Consider the following 21,070-nt stretch of genomic DNA (forward strand, 5'->3'; position numbering starts at 1 on the left):
CTTCTAGTTTTTGCTTTTAGTTTTCCTTAGCCAATTCCCTGCAGGCTCTCTGTGCAGATCTGTCCTACTGCTTTCATTTTGAAGTAGACTTGCTTGTATCAGCTGCTCTTAGAAAGTATAAATTGATTGTGTATGCATCATCCAGACAGGAAGCCTCTCTCCCCATCCCTCTCCCCGTTGTGTAGCCTGGTGCAGAGAGTCATTTTCTCCAGCCTCTCCCTCTCATCACTGCTGCACTATCTCTGTGCCTTAGTCTCTGACCTTCTACAGGAACCATGCAAGCTTTTGTTTCCAGGTACGTTTCAAAAAGTGTGTCATTTTGTTTTACTCCTGGGTTATTATGTAAGCAATTTCACTTTCAGACTTTTAAAAGGCTTAGAGCTCTTTGTCATCAAGTTCATTATCTTAATGTTGTAATTACACTGATGATGGTATTTTCTTGTAAATAAGAATTGTTGGCTTAAGGCTGCACATTCTTAATTTGTTCTAAATTTGAAGCTTAAGGGAAGCAGTTTTCCACACTATGGGCAGTATTTCCTCCAAAATTTGAAATATAATTTTTAGTCTTTCAAATAATATCTTTGGTCTCTCTCTGATGAACAGCTTTGTGAAATCTCTGCTTAGATTCCTGGTGACTCTGGAACTGAACAATCAATAACTGTAAAAGTGAAGCAGAGGAGTGGCTAAATGCTCAGTGGGTAAAACACAACCGCAGCTTGTGCTTTTTCAGCTCTTTTTTAGTGTCTGTGAAGTCATTGGCGCATAATGTGCTCATCTTCGAAGAGCTGCTGTCAATGCTGAGCTCCCAGTTTATGCAGAATTTACAAAGATAACTATATATTTCTAAATGAAGAAATAAATAAGACTTATTTTTTCAGCACAAAGATGCATTCTAATAGTTACTGTGCCAAAAGATATACTTTCTCCTTGATCTTTTTCACATTTTCTCCACCTTAAACCTCATTGATAGACCAAAACAATCCACTTGTAGAAGTTTTGCTAATGTTAGTATTGTTTTATAGAATATATCTCTTCCAGATTTTGCACATCAAGAAACTGAAAATGTTGCACAATCTACAGTTGTACTTTCTCTTCAACATCTGTCTACTTGGTTTTGTCAGGTCGTATCTGGCTCCTGTGAAGGATGAAGAAGCAGAATCGCAGAGAAAAGCAAAGTCCCGCCATGCCAGGCAAACTCGCAGGTCAACACAGGTATAAAATAAGTGCTTCACAAGCTCTGGCTTTAATAAATTGTGTTTGACTGCTGACAGACACGAAGCTGTGTGGATATCCCGCAGGGTGTGACTCTCACAGACCTGAAAGAGGCTCAGATGAGCTACAGCCTGTCTCATCAAGACAGAGAGAAAGAAGAAGAAAGCACTCAAGGAAACAGGCTGTGTCTGAGAAGAGGCTTTGCAGATGACACAGGAGATCAGACTGGCCTGACTGAGTCTAAAGAAACGTCTGAGTTTACTCTGAAGTGGACCCAAATAGACAAGGTAACCAGAAATTATTTGTACATTTAATATATTTGGAGTTTCTTAACAAGTTTTACATTACTTTCTTATTTATTCAGGAGGGAAACATTGAGAATTCTGTTGCAGAATCTCCAAACCTGCCAAATCTGTCTGCATCTGGATACCAGGGTCAAAGCAATAGCTTCTTCAGAGGTATGATTGAAGTTATTTTTTATACTTTGCTGTTCTTTCATGATACAAGGAGTCACAAGTATTTATGGAAAATTAAATGATATGATTATATGACCAATATTAGGAAGGAAGAGTGAATCAACATTTGTAATCATTTCTTTAAACTTCATTAATATCTTGTGATAAAGTGATAACCTGTACAGTCATATAGGTCTTAAATCCTTCACAGTATTTGATATTATGAAAAAAGGATTGAAGAGATAATTTAAAGTCAAATCACATCAGTCACATAAATGTTTCACTGCAAACATTTGATATATATTTATAACTAATTTAAGATTGTATTTTATTCAGTCTTTTATATATTCAAATTTGGATTTTTGACTTTGTGATTTAATTAGATTAAAAAAATTAATCTACTTAATGTTCATGTTCCTTTCAACTTTTGGTTTAATGTTTTTATAATTGATTTATAGAGGAATTCCAGCTCTCTGATATCACATTCTCCTTTTTCAGTGGTTCAAATCTAAGGCAAGGCAAGCTTATCTGCACAGCACATTTCAACAACAACGCAAAGTGGTTTACATGATGGATAGATGTAAATAAATTAACTGACATAACTTTACCTTGGCTGGTTTTGGTTTGCTTTAGTAGGATTGTTCTCCAGGTGTCTAAAATAATTGACAGTTCTTGTCTCAATTTTTCTCTTGGATTGGAACAACTGGAAAATTCAAGGTTTTACATTCCAAAACTAAATCAATGTATTTCAGTGATGGGAGATAAAATGCATTTATATAATGCTCTTCTACATAAATGCATATACCGTCTTGCAGTGTCCAGCAGTGTCTTGCTGAACACTTGCAGTGCTTTTTATCCATTGCTCACACATAAAAAGACACACAAGATTGCAGCAAGCTGCATTGCCCATGTTTTAGGATTATGGAATCATGGCCTATTTTTGTGGCTCAATAAACGTTGCAGCTAATCTAATTTGCATTAGATTGTGAGCCTGTTTGTGTACAGTACTTTTATTTTAAATTTTTCTGAAACAAATTTAACTAAGTTAACTGTCTGTTCATAGACTGCTCATTATGCTTTCTTGTTAAGAGGCATTTTCTAATAGTTTAATCTTGTATATTGTTGCCAGGTAATGAATGTTCTGTGTTGTGCCTTTGTTTTCAAAGTAGACTTTGAAAATGATGGGGCTAATTCGATTAGCTGTGAGCAGGAAAGGAGGTTTTCTACAGTGGAGCCGCCTTTGATATACAAGGACACGAGATCTTAATATGCTTCTAAACTGTCCCTCCAATTTACATGTGAAGCCTTATGGTCACTAAGACCTGTATAATGCAGGAGAATATGAGTAGTGACCTACCTTTTGTTGTGGTGGTGAAGAATGAGGTCAGCCAAAAAGCTAAATTCTTGATTTATTGGACTGTCTACATTCTGGCCCTCTGACCCTCACCTATGCCCATGAGATATATGGATCATGAATGAAAGCACAAGATCTTGGATACAAAACACCAAAATGAGCCTCACCGTTTTGCCAACTGTTCTTGGGATCCTGAATGATGAATCTCAGCGATAAGACACTGAACTTCATCATCGGGGGCAAAGACATGTACTGCTTTTGATTGGGGCACCAGATAAGGATGCTTCCCAGGTGGATTTATTTTGAAGATTCTGCAAGTATGCCTCCTAGGAGAGCAGAATATCGGGTTTTCCTTCCTAGCCTTGTTACGACAGTGATTTTACCTTAAGCTCACATTCTTGTTAAATTGTGACTTCCATGTCTCATAGATACTTAAGATAGCACAAATTTCAACTGCCCAAAAAGGGATGCCCTACATGTTAATGTTACTACAAATCCACAGCATGCAAGACAAACAACAAAATTCACAAGAGCCCAAAATTTTGTTGAATGAAATACTGTGAATACATTTTTATGTGCAGTTGGTGAAACAACGTGGAGAGATGAAAACCAGAATCCAGTTGAAGACGCAGCACAGCTCACATTTTCTACGGAGCTCCAGCAAAGACACCTCTGCTATGATGCTGAGGGCACAGAGGTTTGTGAAAATCCTTCATCAGGAGAAATATGAGTTGAGTGTTGTTTTACCACTAGATGGAGCCAAGTACATTTGATTTTCTTGATATTTTTTCCAGAATTTTTTAGCAGCCATTTAATATATTTGTTATGTCAATATCCAAAAGTACTTCAATACTTAAAGATTGTCATTGCATAAGTGATCAAAATATTGCAACACATAATATTTCTAATAATCTCTCGAGGATATGTTTCTTTCTCTTTCACAGACACACAAAATGTATTCTGAAAAAATCAAATTTTATCACCATCATTCTTCTAATATTCTGTTTCATCCTCCTTCAAAGCTACAATTTTCTTAGATCTGTGATGCAACATTTTCGTAATTTAGATAACCTGTTTTCCGAGATTTATCTAACTAGAAAAGCTGGTTATTATCTTGTTGGCAAACATAGCAGGAGAACCAGCCTCCCACTCCCTCTAAGTCACTCTGCTTCTTCACATCACATGGCCGAGGTATCTCAGCATTTCATACCTTATTGGGCAAAACTGAGATGCTCTCTGTTTGGTCTTAGCTTTGGATTCAGAAGGATTTACTTTATTTCAATCTTTCACTTTTTGACTGATACTGTTTTCTCTCCACCTGCCTACTTTACTTGAAACAACCTTCACTGAATTATCTCTCTTACGTCCAGTTCATTTAAGTAAAGCAACAAAAAAAAGACCTATGTGTTTTGATATTTTACGCACTGGCATTTTTTTAGTCTAATAAAGCAGCCTTTATTGGAGAGGAGATAGGCAAGAAAGTGGAAAATGAGAGAGGGGAAAAACACGTGGCAAAGGTCATCAGGCCGTGATTGGAACCTGTGACGTGGGTGGTGCTTTTCAACAGCACATACTTATTGGTATTTTCTTGAAGAAAGAAATTGAGCATGGGTTTCTTGTATGCAATGCATCATGAATGTGAAGTGTATTTTGTTTGAGCTGAGTCCAGCTCCGAACTTCAGCTGTCCCAGCTTCTGGAATCTGAAACAGAGATCTATTGGTAACATGAGAGCATTACCAAGTGAACTATATCTGTCTGTGATAATCATCCAGAGCGGTGAGGTTCTATGACAGGTTGCCTATTACCAGAGCCAACCTCCACATGACTCTTTGATGATATGAACAGATTTTCCACTGATTTAATAACTCTGGAAAAGTCAAGCACAGTGCAGGGCAGCTAAGAGATTTCTGCTGCTCGATAGTCACGCCCAGAGCCAGCAATAATATGCCTGTCGCTGCTTCTTGCAGTGCAGTAGCATTTACAACTGTCAGTAGCATTTCTGTCCTGGAGGCAGAACAGAAATTTGATCTTGCTGGTGGCACAATCTTCACTATGACATTTGCTCCAGTGCTCAGTTTATTGTCATCACTAAGTTTCAAAGGTTGTATAAAGTGAAGAAAATATGCTAAAGCTGTTTCAGACAAGAGACAATTCAATATAATTTCAAGACAAGATTCCAGCACAACTTCCAGTGAATTTCAATGCCTCACAGTCAATTTAGTTAATGAAGTATATTCTTGTTGACTAAATATTCTATTTTAATAGAATATTTAATGAAATATTAGATATTATATTTTATAAAATATTAAATAGTTCACTGCATTTATCATAGGTGCCTGAATATTTTAAAGGGGCCTCTGATAAAACAAACAACTTTTTTGTCGCATTTATGTTGTTTGTTATAAAATAAGAGCAGCTACATATTTAAATGACTAAAGACAAAGTTTATCATCTTTAAATTAACTTCACGTACTTTGTCTCTCACTAATTATTAAATGGACTTAACCTTTTCTATTCATCTGAGCCACTGTTTTCCCCTGTTTTCTGGATGTTTTGTATGACTTTTTTTCAGGTTATTATTGCGCAGTAAAAAAGACTGATGAAGATATTGATACTTTTTGCTATTTTATTTTCTAAAACGCAAACTTGGAATTTTAAATCACATGTAAAATGACACTGTATCATAGCGGATCAATAAAAAGTTTAATTAGTTATATCTCTGAACATTCATTTTAGACACATAAAGGTGAATTAATCCATTTTTGATTCACCTTCTAGAGGAATGCACTGCTATTGCAACATCCTGCAGCTGAAAGTCACTTTACATGTTCTTTGTTAAATTACGAACTTGCATAAATCTATTGTCTCTCAATTCTCTCCTTCTTTCTGTTTTCTTGTTCTGAGCTTGTGTTTTTGTTCAGATGGTTTATTTCATGTCGGAATTCTTATCTAATTCCCCTGAGCAAAGTTGAGAGACTTTAGTAAGAGCAAGGTGCTGTGAACTTCTCTATAAAAGGAGGAGTGATATGGATTCATCAAAAATAGGGGAAGAGTGAGAAAGCAGCACAGACTTTTTATTTTATGAAGCATTCAGTTGGCTTTCTTGCAAAGTACTTGGCACAAAGACAGCTTCCTGCCTCTTTTTTATTCTTTACAAACAGTTTTTGTTAATTAAAGTGTAGAGGAGAACTCTTTCCAACTAACCTGGACTGCTAGAGTTAATGAATCATGCCTGTTAGGATGACCAATTGTTTTTCCTTGGCCTAGAAAAATGTTGTGCTTACACATGAGAATCCAAAGAAATTGTGGATAGAGACTACCTAATACCATGGTTCACGTCTTATCTAGAAGTTACAGCGGTATTAATAGCATTAGTGATACTAGGAGAAATCTTGATATCAATCAGTTGCAAGGTACATGCACTGCTGTTCAAGCACCTGAATCGCAATTTTAAAGAGAAGCTAATCAAAATACACAGCCATTTAGTGTGAACTAAAACAAAATAGTAGTGGCTACTTGTTTATTTGAAACAGATGAAACTGAATTAGTCCAAGTTTTATTGTAGTGCAGGTCTAATAGTTCTGTCAGAAAAAGTTGGATTGGAAACTGTAGCTTTACTACGATGCTTTTAATCTTTAAGCAGAGCTAGACTATAAACAAGCTCCTGACTAAATCATGAGAACGCCACATGTTGCCCCACATAACTCCTGGAAAGACTGCAAAACATGGACAGCAACTGTATTTGTACAGCACCAGTCATAGGAGAATTTAAACATATTTCAGGAAAATATAGGAACAGAGCTGAAGATAGTGACATTAACATGTCCCCAGAGCTAAATTAGAGCATCTGTCATGGATATAAGTGGGCAAAGACTGAAGCCTTGAGGAACCACAAATGTGATTGATTATATTTTTAATTGCCAAATGACATAGAGCAGTCCTGGTCTGATAAATTATGTATCTAATCTAGAAGGGTATCAAATAGTTTTGTCCACTTTTTCCAGTACATCAGATTAATAAACTAAGAGAGAAGCACTAAAAACATCTTATTTAATGAAAGATAAGTAATGTTTGGCACTCCGCTTTTTCAATAATCTTTGAGAAAACATAATTACTTACTATTTATGCATTGAAGTTATTGTTCCCAAGACAGAACAGTGTTTATGTTTCATCCAAGCTGAATTTAAAACTGAACTGTAAAAATAAAGTCAGCGCTGTTTTTTTTCTTTACAGCTTTCGGCCTTTGGTTAGGCATATTTTATGAGGAAGAGACATGTTTTGACTGCTTTGTGTTAACATCATGGAACACATGGACAACCAACAACCACTCTCCATGTGCAGAGCAGGCATGTACTCAGCACCTCCAAGCTGCTGATGGCTCCTCAGGTAGTGGTAACCCTTTATAGAGGAACACAAGCTGCTGCAGCCCCCTCCTGCGTCTGGCCTTGTGCTCCACCTACACTCTTATCCCCATTCACATCAGTGGACAATTTTTAGCCCCCACTGCTGAGTTTGTCCGCAGCAGCCAGAACCTCTCTGGCCGACTGCCACAGAGAGCTGCCAAAGCTGAAAAGAGCAGGGAGAAGCAGGGGGCTGGGGTTAGACGAGGGGGTGGCCAAACAGAGAGAGAGAAGGGAGAAGGGAAAGAAAAAGCATGAGAGGGAGAGAGATGGGTATAACTTTGGGAAAGCCAGGAAGAGACAGCACTGCACAGTTATTTACTTTAAGATTCTTTTTTTTTTGGTGAATTTTCTAAAAGTCTTCAACAAGAAGACAAGAAAGCATTTTGTGCTTGATGTCCTGACTAAATAGCTGTTTTCCTTTTTTTTTTTTCCATCTGGAGCGATTGCTTGTTTGATTAATCTAATCACCAGTAAAGAAAATAAAAACCCAGAAATCTGAAAATTTCTCCAAACGTAGCTGTCGTTCAGGCTCGTATCGGAGCTTTAAAGTGGACTGGAACACCACGTGTAGACACTCTCCAACACCTGTTGCAAAGGATTTTCCTGGAGCAGTGTCATGGACTCCTGTTGCTCTGTTGCCTGAGGGAATCATCGTGTCTGTTATCTACTGACCGGCCTTCAGCGAGTGTTAAAGTTGAAGTGTACCTGCCTGTTAAGGGTAGAAGCAGAAGATGTCATCCTATTACCCTCGCACCAAAGACCTGACCCGCACCAGGAAGTCAGTGACAGATTCACCACCATCTTCTCCATCCTATACAGACAAAAACTACAGAGTAAGCTTCTCTTTCTAAGAAATTCTTCATTTGAAACATGTTAGATTAAATCTTTTCTGGGTTTTTTTACATTTTCATCTCAGTTATTTTCGTTCTTGGAAATATCAAGATATTTGCAATAATCTACTGCACATTTATTTGTTAACTTGATTTAATTTCAGTGCATTATCAGTAGTTTTATCTATTTCTCTCTCATACTTTAAGTACTAATACACTAAGTCGCTTTAAATTTCACCTGTGACTAGAAATTAACTGGATTAGTATTACATTGGCGTGAATCAGCACTTAACATGGTATGTCATAATCAGCTACTTTTTACAGCTTATGTATCAAACCTGTGAAAGAGAGGCAAATATTTTATTCTGAAGCAGTCTGATCCTGTTTTCTGGAAAAGGTTGTAGGACTGAAGAATTTCTTCTGTAATTTCCTGTTGCTTTTTTTCTGTTTTAAGTGGCCTATTCTCCTGGGCGTAGTTTAACTGTTGTGTTTATGTCAGCTGGAGTCTGTGTGACACAGACATTTAAAAAAAAGTAGGAAGAAGGAAAAAGAGACACAATGTGATTCTGTCTATCTAGAAATGTATACAGGAACATCATGCAACGCTGCAGACGTTCTTGTTGTTGCATGGTTGCCAAAAGTACTTGTTGTGACTCCCGAGAGGATTCTGCTTTCTTTTATGGAAGTGTCATTCCTTCCTGCTTTGTCCCTGGTAAAACACAGACCCTAGTTTTCCATGATGTCAGCTTTGTCTAAAATGGCAGAACTTTTTGCGGGAAGGGAAAGTGCAGAGGGGAAGTGATAGATTGATAATTATAGCGCTTGCTATACATTGCTAAGAGTTTCGATAGGTTCAGTAAAATTTAATGCACTATAGTTAGGGATCAACATGAGCACAAACAAACAAGTGTTAGCACTGCTGCCTGCTGTTGACCATTTGGCTGACATCCACAAACAGCAACAATGATTTTTTTAATCAAATGCATGAAGCATTTGTGAAATTGAGTTTGAGCTTATCTTTAATTTAAAGAAATCCACTAAATCTGAATGGAAGATACAATGTTTATCACTATATTAAAAGACTACTCAATTTAAAATGACTTTTTAGATCTAATCCTTGCTGGTGATAAAGTGCTGCAGTATACAGTATACAGTATGAGATGCATAGAAAGATGATGCTGGAGTATTATTTGTAGAAGTGCTTATTTTTCTATGCAAATGAACAACAACGCAAATGAGAAATAGTGTGACAGGGAGTGTCACCTGTGTAACTATGAAGATTTTTTTCTTTTAAATTGCACAAGACTGTAAAAAAGGGGACATCAGATAAATAAAAACAGTCTGCTTTGAAATAATTTGAAAAGCTGATATGTAAATTCTCTCTAAGCTAAGATGTTCTTTAGTTCTGAACTTTCTTGGCTGAACCTGTCTCTAAATAATGCCCAGTTAGTTGTGGCAGTTGTTTGCAATGGTTTTTATAATAAATAGCTAAAAGCTAAAGTTTCAAAGTGCCACCACACTTAAAAACTTTTTTTAACATTTTGCAATAACATTTTGTTTTTATTTCTCCATATTATAAAAGAAGAGAGAAATCACTGTTGTTATTCATTTATTTTCTTAGTTGAATAATTCAGATTAATATAATCCACTAAGAGAACAAAATTTTCAACTCCAAGTTGAAAACCCTTATCAGGTATTCTATTGAAATCTAAAGTCTAGTTGGGAAAATAAGCTGCTAATTCTCTTTTGAACATTCCTAGAAGTTAGTTTAGGACATAAGTTTGGGGAAATTGATAATTGATTTAGCCAATTTACAGATCATTTAATGTGAAATATAGTAGTACGCCCTCAGGAATGAAGTCTGGTTCATAACCCTACATGAAGATTTTGTGATGATATATTCTCAGTACGAGGGATCCAGTCACCTCTGTTGATTAATGTATGAATGCCAAGTCTGATCGAGAAGTCTTCCTGTTCTTACACAGATGAGAGAGAAAAGGAAAGTAGAATTGTGTTCTCAGTTTCTTCCTGGGCTCTTTTTCATCTGAGGCCTTTTAAGTCTGCCTTTTCCTGGATAACTGTGCAAAAGCACATGACCACATAAGGACAGGCAGCGGCTGTTAGGCTTAGTTATGTAAACACTTGCCGCAGAACAGCTCCTGTGACTCCTTGCGAAGGATCTTCATGCTTCAGCAAATGTGAAAACTGGGATAACAGGTACTTTGACATAGATTGGAGCAATACTTTAGCAAAGTAACCTTGTGAAATATGAGTTAACATCTGACTGACGTGTAAAATATTTGTTAAAAGACATATATAAACACAACTATTAGTCAAATAATTTCACAATATATATATTTTTTGCTACTATTGTGATCTCTGACACATTTACTCTAATATCCCTAGATAAAACACAGTGCAACATCACCACTATTAGTTTTGCATTCAGCAAAAATGGCTTTAATGGAAATGGCCAAAACAAAACCAGAATTAAAGCAAAGTCATTAAAGCTCCCTTTCACGTTCCTTTTGAGACGATGAAAGAAATGTGTAAAAGAGTGCTCTGGTCAGAGATCAAAATTTAAATTTATAGACTATATCCAAAAAGTGCATGGAAGAAACCAGCAGTAACTATGAACTTCACCTGCATTGGCAGCGTCATTCTGTGGGGATGGTTTTGTTCAGTAAGGACTGTGAAGATGGTCAAATCTAATTTACAACCTGTGGCGGCTACACATGGTCTGCTGCTCACAAACTCTCCTTCCTATCTGACTGAGCTCCAGTTATTTTGTAAAAGTGATGAAAAAAATAAAAATCCCAACTCTGTCCTGCTATATGTAGATCATTGACATACAATTCTAAAGGAAAACACTAAATTTGAAGTTAAGGAGTCATGAGGTTTTGCCAGGTGCTGTACATATCTGCCACTTGACACAGATTCTCCCCATGCTCAAGCAAATGTGGTCACAACAGTGAACTTGGCAGCCATGACAGCACAAACCTTCCAGGCCAGTTTGATATCTGCCAGTTGTTTAGGGTCAGTTGGCGGTCTGTCATACTTCACTCCTGATGTCATGATGTCATCTGTCTGCTGCTGTCACTGTGGAGGCAGCAGTTACCTAATTTAGAAAGCTCAACCAGGCTCAGGCGGCATGACATGTGTGAAACATTTTAAAGAAGTTTTGGGATTATGTGTCCCTTCTGCACATTTCCTTCTGGTACCATGAGCTTCTGAGGATGGAGTTATAATTCGACTCTAAAACCTCCTTAATGTCCTCCTTTTCTCTCCGATGGGAAATATTTCTCTGCTGACCCTTTGTTTAGTACTATCAAACAAACAAATCTGGATCCACTTCAGGAATGTTTACACTGTGTTGTTCTCATGATGTGATTCTGACTGATCAAACCGACATGTCTTTATTTTTTCCAGCATGAAAGACTGTCGAGGTAAGAATTTTTTTTTTTTAATTTTTGCTCTTTTAATAACTTACAGCTCCGTTGTGTACTGAGATGGAGCTGTGTTGATTTCAGATACGATTCCACTGGAGAAAGTGCCACAGACAAACCTATGGGCCGCACCAGTTCTTACACAAGGAGAGAGACGAGGCTGGCGGCTCTGAGTAAACAAGAGCAAGACTCCACTGCCAAAGACTATAAGAAGGTAGTAAGTAACCCACGCCTCGGTTACAAACACACTTCTTCCCTTCAACTGACTCAAAGCCGGTGCTTTGAACATAGCCTGACCGCCCACACCTTATATCAAGGCCTTCATTTTTAAATCACTGTGAAATCTAATTGGACCTAAAAGAAATACTAAGAAAAAGCATGTGATTATTGTGAATTTTCTAAAATATTTTGCACATGTAAGGTACATAGAATACAACATATATGTTTAATGGGGTCATAAATTGGCCTGGAACTCAAACTGACAGTACTTTTAAAAGACAGTATATTACAGATGCGTTTTTTTTGTATTTTGTCATGCTTCAGCAATAAACTTTGAATGACAAGTAATATAATTTTTGCCTCCCTAATTAAATGCCAGAGACATTCACTCTGGCATTTCATCTGGATTTCACTCAATGACTAATTTTTATTTCCTTACTTACAAACATTCCAGTGCAAGCAAGTCAGACCTATGTTGCTCTTCATAGAAAGTGCTCAATATATCAAAATTGATATATTACAGTGTCCACTTGTAGAAACAAGGTTTGAACAATTTTTAAATCGTTAAACAACTCTGCAACTGTAATGAACAAGGGTGGACAAGAACCCCAGTTTATGTTGCCACTATGCATACAGAGGAGGTTGGTAAGGGAAGTAAAGATACTTGTAAACTTTATTGTTTGAAAACTGCAGCATTTTTTTTTTCTGTTTGAGATGATTTGAAAAGTTCTATTTTTTTCTAATCTGTCTTTTGTTATGTTTATTCCCCCTTTTTTAGCTGCTCAGCTGAATTTGTGTTTTTAATACAAAAGTGATTAAAAGTTTAATAACATGTAATCTGTTTCCTTTTTTGTTGTAGATGTACACAGAAGCTTTGCAAGAAAATGAAAGACTCAAGTCCAGACTTCAGGACAGCAAACAAGAGTTGGTGAAGATTCGCTCCCAACTGGAGAAAGTTGCTCAGGTATCAATATTTCAAGTTTTGAAATAATTTGAGAAGACACGTCAGGAAATGGAAACAAAATTGAAATGGAAAATGAAAATGGAAAAAAAGGTCCCATCACATATTTCCCAATAATGCCATAGTCATGACTGTTAGACTAACTGGTCACTTTCTTAATGGTTATCTGTCCTGTGGTGAACTGGCAACATGTGCAGGGTCTGCATTCTTCTTAGTCAATGACTTCTAGAAATAGGCATCCTGCAGCTCTGCAAGGACACGCCGGTATAGACAATACCGCTGGATGGGACTTTCTTACCACTCTGATTGATTAAGCCAAAATTCTTTAGGGATCTTTCTCTTTTGACAACCGCTTTTCTAACTTACAGAGGCAGGACAGAATGTCAGAGCGATCCACTGTTCTTGAAACGGAGAAAAGGGTAAGTAACTCATGCTATTTAAATTCATCATGGTATATCACTAAATGAGTGAACATCCTGATATTTTTATGGCTTCCCCTCCTTCAGCATCCCTGTATTTAATTTCTTTATGACATCCAGGAAAAACAAGCACTGGACAAAAGAGTCACAGACATGGAGGAGGAAATAAAGGTTAGTCCTGGCATCAGTAAATGTTGTGCACCCACCCTGGGATTATATGGCAATTATTTTGTCTCAGATACATGGTGTGTGATGTTTTCGCCAAAAACCTTAACTAACAGTCCTTGACAGTACACAGCTCAAGCAAAGCTGCTTCCACTGCATCTAAAGACTGCTTGTAAATAGTTTTCCCAGAGCATAATGCACAGATAGCCCTCTGTAGATCCTGTGGTCGGCCAGGTGGGTTTGAAGTCAAGGGGAGGAGAAGGTTAATGCTCCAGGCTCATTAGCCACACTGTTATGCTGGGCTACTTTCTGCCTTGTGTTGCAGCTTTCCTGCTCCAATTCTCCGACTGTTGGGGTGAACATTGTGACCTAGTTCCATCCGAATACCAAAATTCGTCCAACAGCAAAAGACTTTCTTTTGTGAGACATTCCAGAGTGCACTCTGCCTGACACAGAAACACAGGCAACGGCAAGCCTGAGTGTACACAGACAAAGGATTTGAATTTCTACTTAAAATCAAATACATGTGTTATTAAACTTTGAATCACTTTCCTGTTATAAATATTTAAAGTCATGGCTAGAAATTAGAAAAATCACATTTGAGCAAAGAATGGTAAAAATGTAGCAAGGAGCCGTCTGAGATGGAAGCACCTGATGTTTTACCCAAGTGTCATCCTGGTTCCCCTCAGCAGACACCCCCACTGCGCTTCCGCTGTGGGTACCAGCCCTGAGAAGGGGCTTTCTCAGGGAGGTGGTATGGTGAGTGCTCGCCCTGATGTTGATGAGTGATCAAAACCCATCCGTCACCTCACACATTCTGCTTTTGCCAAGCATTGGGGCATGCACACACACTTGGACAAGTTGTCTTACTTACTGTATAAGAACTTCACTGTTTGAGAGGCACAACGTTTGCTCTGAAGCACCTCAGTCAGCCACTCTAGTTTGCACCTCTGTCACAGCTATTTATTCACACCGAAGCGAGCTGCAAGTCTTCCAACCACAAGGGGGAACTGCTCAGCTTCAATAAGCAGCACCTAAAAAGTAACATCTCCAACTTGTTCATAGAAGAGCAACTTAACAAATCAGAACATCACTTTAAGCATGTATTTCTGTACAATTTGATGATTATGGCAGTTTGTGCAGAAGTGTTAAAGAAACAATGTCTTCTAACTCATCTGCATTTTTAGCTCCTGGTGTCTTTCATGCTTCTCTTGGTCCTTTTTATCTTCTCTATGATGTCAAAGTCAGACAAGTTTTATAATGGTCATTTAACCAGGTGTTGGTGCTTTTGGCAGTGTGGATAGAAGTAGTCCCTGCGTTTTGACTTGACAGAACCCAGTAGACCTGCAGCAGCACATAACAAAGCTCCCTGGATGATCATTGGCAGTGGATACTATTCAATGAGCCTGAAGCAGCTTGGATTCATTTCCTTTCTTCCCTCACACCCTGGGACCATGATTTCCAAATAAATCATGGTCCCAGGGTAAATTTATTTCCACCTAAAAAGAGGTTCACTACTGAGTTGTCTGGTTCAAAAATAAATAAATAAAGAAATGTAACAGCTGTAACTCAAAGCTGTTGCTCGGGTACCATTACAACCACAGTTTTGTCTTTTACTGAATTTCATATCACTATGCTCAGATAAAGTACTCCATAGACACCCAGATTCTTTCACAATAATGATTTGTTGCTTAACCTCTTGCATAGCCTGCTTGGATGACTGTAACAAGAAGTCTTTCCCATGACTGTGAAGGTCATAAAAGCACACTTTTGTAGTAAAAAATTTTATTTTTTTGGTTTTGTTACGTTTTTATTACTAATCTGAAGAATTGTGTTTTTGGTTTTCATTAGCTGTAAGCTATAATTATTGAAATAAACAGAAATAAATGTGAAATAAAAATAAACTTGCAGAGGTCTAGGTTCTGTATAGGAAAATCTTACGTGTGTGCACGCACTGCAAGTGTGTGCAGCTTAAAACATAAATAAAACAGCATAAGTTGCCAGTCAGTGTCCAAATTCCTGAGGCTGCTGTGCTCCTTGCCGTTACTGACCCACACATTTCTATCTTCTTTAGTTTTGTTCTTTTTTTTAGAATAAGGTTACACTATTGGTCGTTCTAAGCTCTAAAAGTGAAAGAGTTTCAACTCTGATCATTCCTACTTTACAAAACAAAAACTTCACTGTGTCTTTAAATTCTTGCAGAAAACCTAAATTATTTTTGACATAATCAGAAGAATCTGGGGAACCTGAGAGTCTTGATCTTGCTTACTCAGTATCAAAGGTCTGAATTTTAACAGTATGGACAAGGGATGCTGGTCATTACATATTCTCACCTCACTCTGACTTTTTCCTCCTGTTATGCCAAAGACTTGGAAAGCTAGCCAAAAGCTGAAATGGTTTGTTCTAATGCCAGGAGAACATTATATGCTTGAGCTGTTAAGCTCTAAAACCAGACTGTTTTGAATTAGGTTTATGAGTCTGTTTAGTGTTATTTGAAGTAGTCGGGGCTTTAATGTAAACAAACAATTTTGTTTCTGGGTGGCCTAGGTTTTTTTTTTTTTTTTTTTTTTTTTTGTAACTTGTCTGGGGATCACATGATGAAATCGATAGCAATTTGTCAGAGTGAGTGTTGTAGATTTCCATTGACTCCATCTGTCTCACTTGCGTGGTTTGCCCACGGGCTTAGTGTCAAACCATAGACATTTCTTTCAAACCACATTGAGGTTAACCTCAAGAAACCAGGCCAACAATAAAGAGGGAGATGATTCATTACACTGCTGATTAGTTTTATTCACTGAGCCCTTGTACAAAGGCCTAGAGAGTGAGTTTTCTGAATTTCACTGAGCAATTTAAGGTCAGTTTGAAACAGTACATAATTTCTCTTGCATGGTTTAGCTTTGCTATACTTTTTTTCAAATGATCCCTCGTGTGTAAATATTTGTTCTTGTCAGTTTTTTTAAGCAAGTTCTGCAGCTGAGCTGACCTCATTTCCTCCGTGTATGCGTGCTTGTATGAGTAGACAGGGACCCTGCCACTGTTCGTGTTTCTTTCTGCTTTTTGCTTCCCGTCTGCTTTCTCTGCCTGCTCCTTTCTATATCTCTCTCCCCATGTATGCAGGCTTTCCCTGCCCTGGCCCAGGTCCAGGCTTTGAGGAGAGTCAACGAGTGTCTCCTGGCTGAAAACAGAGCCATGCTGCGTGTCCTCACTCGCCTCTCTGAAACAGCCTCCATGCCGGAGACAGAGGACCTCTGATCCTTGGAATCGTCTGGCCTAATTTCCTCCCTGCTGTCTCCTTCCTGCGCTGTTTAACTTTTACACTTCTCTTTCCTTCTGAAGCTGTCACAGCTTTCACCCCTCATTCTGCTGTCCTCCCCTCAGGCAGGTCCCGTCCCCTTTGGATGATTGCTGTTTTGCATGCTTTCTTTTTCACCCAGTCTTCTTTATAGCATTAAATGGCAACTTTCTGCCATATTTGTTATTAACATGAGTGTATTTAGATTCATACTAATTTAAAATGACTAAAACAAAATTTGCTTTGTGTTGCTTGTGCACACAACTGGTCTCCCAATACAACTGGTCTGGAAAGCTTGAAGAGCATTTGTTGATGTTTGCAGGATATTTACGATTGGGAGTCTAATCAATACAAGCACTGCATTTTATTTGGCTTTCCTTAGTTTTGCACATCACTGTAGTGGGCATACTTTTTTTTGGCAAATTACAGCTTAGGTTAAAAGGTTGTAATTTATAGGAAAGCTTCATATCACACACTCATTCATTATCATTAAGTCATCAGTGGGTCGCTGGATTGATAATGATAATGATTATTTGAAGCTGTAATCTTCTCCTGAGGGCAAGTCTGCTTGACAAGAAGGAACAACCCATGAGCACCCTTAACCAAAGATAGACTTAACTTGGTTCAAGCTGTAGCATTTTTGTGCATATTGTTTATAAAGAGAACATACAAATTTAACTGGATGTTATATTTGTACTCTTACTTTTCTACCAGATAGTTTATCTGACTGTGTGCAGTTGACATTTTGCTGTATGAACTGCACACAAGTTTACTAATCACATTGATTCATCTAAATTTGGCAGATGTTTAACAGTTAGCATTCTTTTAGTCCACTTTGACTTTTTTTGTTGTTGTGACACAACTTTGTCTTGAACCTGCAATCTATTATGGGACAAAGCTATCCAAATTAACCTGACCTTATATGAAAATATAATTGCCCCCTTGGTTGATCATAAAATAACTCCATTAATAGCCAAATATTTAGGAAAGGTGAGTTTTGCTTCACTGGGCACATCCAGGAAATTGATGCCAGACCTATAATCAAGAAATAATTTAACTAGCAGCTGTCAAATAACATGTCTTTGACACTCCAGTAAACCACAGTGAAAACCAAAAGAAGCAAATAAACATGGAGCAGTGTTGAACTGTCACAGGAGGGATTTGTTGTTCCAAGACAGAACTAGTGACTCATTCAGCAAGTCCCTAAAAAACCCTGAACAACATCTAAAGCACCGCAGGCCTCACTTACCTCATTGGAGGTCAGTGCTCATGAGTCGACAATAACAAAGAGACTGAGGAAAAAAAGTACATCCATGGGAAAGTTCCAGGCCCCAAACCACTGTGTTTACCCAAAAATAACTCTAAGGGTCACCTCGCATTTGCCAAAAATCAGTGTGCCGAACTTTTCTAAAAGTAGAATATTTCCCCAAAGGTCCTGGGGCAGGTATTCTGTCTGGTGCATATTAAGACAAAAGTATTAACACAAACATAACAATCGTATCAGATAGCTTTCTTTTGGAAAAATAAATTCTTCTCCCCACCAAATAAATCTGAAAGAAAATTTTTGTCCTTCAGTGTGTGTGACTAATGGTCAGATGCTCTTCAGTTACAGGACTGAAACTGATACAAACCACACCAGCAAGTCCAACTCAGAAAAACTGGAAAAAAAATATGGTTGCGAGGTACCCTTGTCAAATTCTACACTCAAGTCTAATTGATATGTTGTAGTATGACCCTAAACAGAATATGAAACTGAACCACAAAATTCTGCAAAGATTTTGACAGTTAATACAATTGTGACACAACCAGTTATTAGTTTTAGGGGGAAATTACTTTATCACAAATCATCTGACTGAAATTGAATTATCATTCAAAAATTCAATGTTTTATTTATTCAAGGTTTAAGTATTTAAGTATTTAAAAAAACTGAATCCAGCTTTAAGGGGCAAAACATTTGCATGAACTCCACAGGTGTGTTCAGTGGTAGTGTTGCCCTGGACAGATCAGCTCATTATATATATATTTATAAATATATGTGTACATGCACATATATACATGTGTGTAGAATGTCTTTATTTTGGGGGGTTTGTAGTTATTTCTTAAATGGAAATGACAACATGCATTTTTATGAATTGAACGTGACTCTCTGGGGTGGACAGAGGGGCCCTTCCCAACCCCTCGCTGATTTCAGATATGTGTCGTGTTGCATAATCAATAGATTATTTGTCTCCTGTAAGGAGAATATATTTTGAAGAGTAGATGTTTTCAGTCAAAGTCCCTCATTAGGCTAAGATTTAGAAACTTGACCTTTTCTCACTTTTGTTAATGAGTATTTCATACTCCGTCTCTCTGCATACTGTTGTCTCACTTCTCACTGCATGATCAACTTCTAAGTATGCTGTCATTATCTATTCTCAGATTTTGGTAAAACCTTTTGCTTGTTAACACTTGTTAATACTCCTAGAGCGTTTCTTACTGAATTTGAAATACTGACAAATTGGCCATTGCAATACTTGATGCTTTATATCACAAACGTGTTCAGTAGCTACCAATATTAGCTTCCAAATAGGCACAAGGTAAACGAGGCATTTTCTAATTTTGTGCCTTTCCTTTTCCTTTCTGCAGGTCCTAACCGAACTCAAGTCAGACAACCAGAGGCTAAAGGATGAGAACGGAGCTCTCATTCGAGTAATCAGCAAACTGTCAAAGTGAAAAGATGTCTGAAGTTCTTGTTCTTGTGCCCCGACCTTGATTCAGCAGTTTAATTATTCACAAGGTCCCACGTTTTACCTCCTCTATCAGTTATTGATAGGCCACTTTTGAAGCTCTTATAGACATGGTGTGTTGAGCAGACACTTCAGTTTTCTCACCTTGCAATATTTTCTAATATTACATAGTATATATTATTTATAGCATATAGTACTTTTCACATCCACAAACAAGGGAACAGGTGTGCTATTTGGACTGCAGTGTCTCTGAAAACATAGAAATACCTTTGAACTTTTCCTATACTGTGTGATATCACACTGTTGCTTCACTTTTGTTAGTACTATTTGCAGCATATGGTTTTAATAATGCTTACATAATCTATAAGATTTGATGATTTACTGGAACATACCAATGGACTTGAGAATACATTCTTTATATTTACTCCCCAATTGAATTGTGTTTTTTTTTCTCAAAAATAAGAGCAATACCTGAAAGATAAAACATTGTGGCTAGGTTCTAGCCACATGTTTTTTGATGCATCATCCAGATGAAGGACAGTTCAGTGGCCTACAAATGTTTTATTTACATTTATATCTTCATCACAAAGAAAAAAACAAGTCACAAAAATATTTTGTTTTCACCAGAATACATAAAAACCCATGAATCAGACGTGCTTATTACTATCCATATAAAATGTTGAAAAAACTAAAGACTAAGGAGGTATTTCTGTAAATAAAGATGAAAGACTGATTTAAATGTATTTATTACAATGTATTAATATAAAAAATATATGTATTTTATTTGTACTCTGTGTTCACATGTTATCCTTTGGAGAAACACACTTTTGTTTGTATTGATTGGGCTGCAGAAGAGGCCCTCCTTGTTTGAAATAATAAATGAATTTTAAAACCATGACATTCTAAAACCAAACAAACTCATTGCCCAATAAAATGTTTCTGAATTGCTAAAGCAACTGCTTATTTTTTTAATCTGAAGCTTCATTCCAATTTTATTAAAATTTTCATTTTTTAATCAGAATTGTCACATCTTTAACTGTGAGTTACCAGATTGTCTAAAGCAGGGGTTTCAGGTTTGCAAGAGAAATTCACAACATTTATACTCAGAGGATAAATTGGATTGTTTTGTAACTGACCCTCACAGGAAATAAAAACCTTGCAAAACTATTTGCTTGTGTTATATATCTGAAGGCCATATTGACTGAAGTTGTGTTTTTAAAAGTTTATGCAGTTTATGGTTTGTATTATCGACTTCCATTCATTTTATTTACTGCATTTATGCATAACACAGACAATTTTACTAACCCTAACTCTCAACAAAGGGTCCACCTTATTTAGATTCGACTTTGGTCTGTCATATTTACTAATAATCTTCAGGTTAGTAAATATGGCAGAAATGGTCTGAATTTTATATCTAAACAACTACACACATTATTCACTGTTTCATGTATTGTTTGAATAACATTAAAGGGTTTTTCTTTCTTATTCAATGATAGGCCAATGTGGAAAAGTACATACTCCATAAGAACAGAGAAGATTGTTCTTTTATTCTAGGCTAAGAATAAAGTTCTTTCTTGCTGGAACTTT

At 37.1% G+C, this 21,070-nt stretch overlaps 2 protein-coding genes across 5 annotated transcripts; both read left to right on the plus strand.

Moving 5' to 3' along the window:
* Nucleotides 1-213: 213 nt before the first annotated feature.
* LOC129370452 (protein phosphatase 1 regulatory subunit 12A-like) lies at nucleotides 214-4,553 on the plus strand. The gene is made up of 6 exons (XM_055046466.1): nucleotides 214-295; nucleotides 1,122-1,212; nucleotides 1,299-1,499; nucleotides 1,577-1,670; nucleotides 3,603-3,718; nucleotides 4,461-4,553. The coding sequence occupies exons 1-6, from the start codon at nucleotides 276-278 to the stop codon at nucleotides 4,551-4,553; spliced, it is 615 nt and encodes a 204-aa protein (XP_054902441.1). The 5' UTR covers nucleotides 214-275.
* Nucleotides 4,554-7,601: 3,048 nt separating this feature from the next.
* Nucleotides 7,602-20,650, plus strand: LOC129370303 (protein phosphatase 1 regulatory subunit 12B-like). 4 transcript variants are annotated; one of them, XM_055046192.1, is made up of 8 exons: nucleotides 7,602-8,258; nucleotides 11,685-11,701; nucleotides 11,786-11,915; nucleotides 12,780-12,884; nucleotides 13,250-13,300; nucleotides 13,421-13,471; nucleotides 16,583-16,847; nucleotides 19,383-20,650. In XM_055046192.1, the coding sequence occupies exons 1-7, from the start codon at nucleotides 8,157-8,159 to the stop codon at nucleotides 16,715-16,717; spliced, it is 591 nt and encodes a 196-aa protein (XP_054902167.1). In that variant the 5' UTR covers nucleotides 7,602-8,156; the 3' UTR covers nucleotides 16,718-16,847; nucleotides 19,383-20,650. The 4 variants fall into 4 exon arrangements, with proteins under 4 accessions (XP_054902167.1, XP_054902171.1, XP_054902170.1 ...); XM_055046196.1 differs by lacking the exon at nucleotides 16,583-16,847 and adding an exon at nucleotides 14,158-14,224 and having other exon boundaries at nucleotides 19,383-19,475; XM_055046195.1 differs by lacking the exon at nucleotides 16,583-16,847 and adding an exon at nucleotides 14,155-14,224 and having other exon boundaries at nucleotides 7,603-8,258; nucleotides 19,383-19,475.
* Nucleotides 20,651-21,070: the final 420 nt, after the last annotated feature.

The sequence above is a fragment of the Poeciliopsis prolifica genome, unplaced genomic scaffold (assembly GCF_027474105.1).
Source record: "Poeciliopsis prolifica strain line A6 unplaced genomic scaffold, Auburn_PproV2 SCAFFOLD023, whole genome shotgun sequence".
Lineage (NCBI taxonomy): Eukaryota > Metazoa > Chordata > Actinopteri > Cyprinodontiformes > Poeciliidae > Poeciliopsis > Poeciliopsis prolifica.

Bases quoted from the DNA above. Each gene is read 5' to 3' on its own strand.
- LOC129370452 (XM_055046466.1), top strand. From the start codon at position 276: ATGCAAGCTTTTGTTTCCAG. The intron at 1,213-1,298 runs GTATAAAATAAG...GATATCCCGCAG, and splicing joins AAACTCGCAGGTCAACACAG to GGTGTGACTCTCACAGACCT. The intron at 3,719-4,460 runs GTTTGTGAAAAT...GCATTTTTTTAG, and splicing joins ATGATGCTGAGGGCACAGAG to TCTAATAAAGCAGCCTTTAT.
- LOC129370303 (XM_055046192.1), top strand. From the start codon at position 8,157: ATGTCATCCTATTACCCTCGCACCAAAGACCTGACCCGCACCAGGAAG. The intron at 11,916-12,779 runs GTAGTAAGTAAC...TTTTTGTTGTAG, and splicing joins CTGCCAAAGACTATAAGAAG to ATGTACACAGAAGCTTTGCA. The intron at 12,885-13,249 runs GTATCAATATTT...TCTAACTTACAG, and splicing joins AACTGGAGAAAGTTGCTCAG to AGGCAGGACAGAATGTCAGA.